Source organism: Leptidea sinapis, chromosome 4 (genome assembly GCF_905404315.1).
Source record: "Leptidea sinapis chromosome 4, ilLepSina1.1, whole genome shotgun sequence".
Classification (NCBI taxonomy): domain Eukaryota; kingdom Metazoa; phylum Arthropoda; class Insecta; order Lepidoptera; family Pieridae; genus Leptidea; species Leptidea sinapis.
The window spans coordinates 8,629,794-8,632,421 of record NC_066268.1 but is presented as its reverse complement, the minus strand read 5'-3'; the positions used below and the strand labels follow the sequence as shown (position 1 = coordinate 8,632,421).

General features: G+C 43.5%; 1 protein-coding gene across 1 annotated transcript; it reads right to left on the bottom strand.

Moving 5' to 3' along the window:
- Nucleotides 1–928: 928 nt before the first annotated feature.
- LOC126979840 (dynein light chain roadblock-type 2-like) lies at nucleotides 929–1,430 on the bottom strand. The gene has a single exon (XM_050829402.1). The coding sequence runs from the start codon at nucleotides 1,370–1,372 to the stop codon at nucleotides 1,079–1,081; it is 294 nt and encodes a 97-aa protein (XP_050685359.1). The 5' UTR covers nucleotides 1,373–1,430; the 3' UTR covers nucleotides 929–1,078.
- Nucleotides 1,431–2,628: the final 1,198 nt, after the last annotated feature.

The window sequence follows — 2,628 nt, the reverse complement described above, 5'->3', positions numbered from 1 at the left end:
GGGAATTCGCGTGTAGTAGTTTGCGCGTGCCCATACGATCGACGGTCATACATTCAGAAACTACGTAAACATACTTCGCCTCGAAATCACGGCTATGCGATCAATGTGCAAATGACGGTGGTGGATAGAAGTGACCGGTAAAGTTATATTTTCTAAATACCCTCAAGTTGTCGAAGTGACAGTTGTCAACGCCCACCGGCTTGTGCGAACGACAGACACGAGTCGAGAGTCTACGTCCGACCACTGCGAAGAAGAGGTGCTGCCACTTTGTACTTTGAAAACCCCCTTGTTCTATTTTTCCGTCTTACGTAACGGTTTCGATTCATAAGTCTCCTTTTAACGTCCGTGACGAACTTCTAATGAGCTACGAGCCGTGCATCGAGCTAGAAGTTAAGGTGCTGTATCCGAGGCAGGAAGAGGCGAGGAAATTTAAGGTTAGTGGTCACTATTTCATCTTTGTCCCGTTTTTGCACATTGAGGTAGGTATCTAAGAGGACTCACAATAATTCCTCAATTATAAAATAATAAAGTACAGTCCATTTAAATAAATATTTATATCGAATTACCAGCGCTAGTTCTAAATCACAACAGCGGCGTTGTTTTTTTTTCTTTTATTTAAATAGCGCGCGTACGATATAATGACTACGACTGCCGCTAAATACATTTTTTTTCATATTTTAATTCTCTTTGATCATTGCCGATAGTGGTTAAGCGGCTTTACGAGAAGAACGCCAACTTCATACTAGAAAAATGCGGCCACGATACTAGCGCCTATGCGTGGTTCTAACTGGGGAAGTTTAGAGGCTCCCAAAACTCAGGTGGTTGGTAGATTATGATTAATTTATTCCAGTAGTTTTTATTTTAGTATTTGTCCCTGTTTTAAATATATTTGAGTGGCCAGGTTCTACAGTAATAATAAGTTAGTAAATAAAACTTGCATGTAACGTTGTTTTATTTTTATAATTTAAGGCTACTCAAGAACCAAACAAAAGTAATACAAATAAATAACGAGAATAAAGTAATCAGTAAAATTGATAAAACAGAATATCATAAAAGGCCATAAGGGCTTAGACCAATGTCATTCAATAGGAGTTTGAACAACTATTAAGATAAAGTCTTTATCAGGTGCAACCATAACCTCGCTTTTCTTGCTTCGTATTCTAAGGAAGGTCAGATCGTTTGTTGGATCCAAGTCTCTTACAACTGCTTTCGCTTTGTCGATTAATGATCCCATTAGACCGGCGTATTGGACGGACACATGGTTGTCTAAAGTCGACTTTATTGGTATCCCTTCACCATTTACAACGACAACACCTACAACACCTTTGTGCGATGAAAGCTTTCTTACAGTTTCGTCGGCTTCGTTTGCCATTATAGGTATTTATTGCTAATATAATAATTTGACATATAATTTGAGAAATGACACCACACTTACAAGTATACATCAATCTTACAGATTTGGGCAAGGAGGTTTCATAACGTCACACTATGAAAAGTATTTAATCTCATTTGGCTCTAGCTTACAGTCCAACCACAGAATTCGCAATCGACCGGAGCGGAGAATAGAGTGCTAGAACGAAAAATCACGGAAAAATTATTTCATCTATTTTTGATTTCGTTCACTCTGTTCAACCGTCAGCTGAACTAGATTCATATTATAGCCTAACGATATTATAGATACACTACTGAGGGCCCTGGTACAGATTATTCCACCCATTAAAAAAAATCTTACCACTAAAATATTTATAAACCCTAACAGCCGTCCTATTCAATAAGTGCTTAGATGAAGGCTTTTTAGTAGGACCATGAAAACAGCTAGACCCATCTTATTACTTTAGTTCGCGCCTGTCGAAGCACTTCGCAAGGCTTATACATAACCAAGTGTCCTTATCCTTAAGTTCATGAAAATCTTTTACCGTAACTGCTCGGGTTTGTAACTAAACGCTCAACTGTTATAAATCTTATCGTGTGTAACACTTTGAGAAAATGTATGCGGAAAGCTTTTGACAGTGTAGTATATCCATAGGCACAGAAAATTTGCTGTCAAACATATGGAACCACCTGGGTCTTCCGCGTAGGCCCTTACGGGCCTCGGGGTAACTGTTCCGGGCGACGGCCCCTTTCAGTGGTATAAACGCCGCCTGCAACTACAGGCGGGGTACTGGGTGGGACCGGTGGGTCAATGGTGTCATGTCCGGTGGTATCCTGCTGCAGTGCGATCGATCCCGCGTAGTGTCGCGAGCGATTTGCGGACTGCGGCAGGGTGGTAGGTCCGTGTTTGGCTTGCGCCCGCCGCTCTGCGAGGTTAAGCCCACCGGTAGTGTACCGGTGAGCGCCCATCAGCCAGCGGCGAGGAAGTAGTCGTGTCCTAGGAGACTAGGACACGTGGTAGTCTTCTTATATCCGGCGGTCGTCGATGGTATGGCGCAATGCCACGCAAATGCTGGGATTGCGCTCCATCGGCACGCGCGAACACAGAGGTGCTCAGGCGACGAACGAAGTCGTCCAGGCTCTCCATGCGCAGGTCTCTGGAGATGACCTGATTCCGTACGAAGCGTGGTGCTCCGGAGATGGTGCGGAGCGCCAGCGATTTGCGACCCGTCTCGCTTGTCAGCGCAAGCCAGGCGG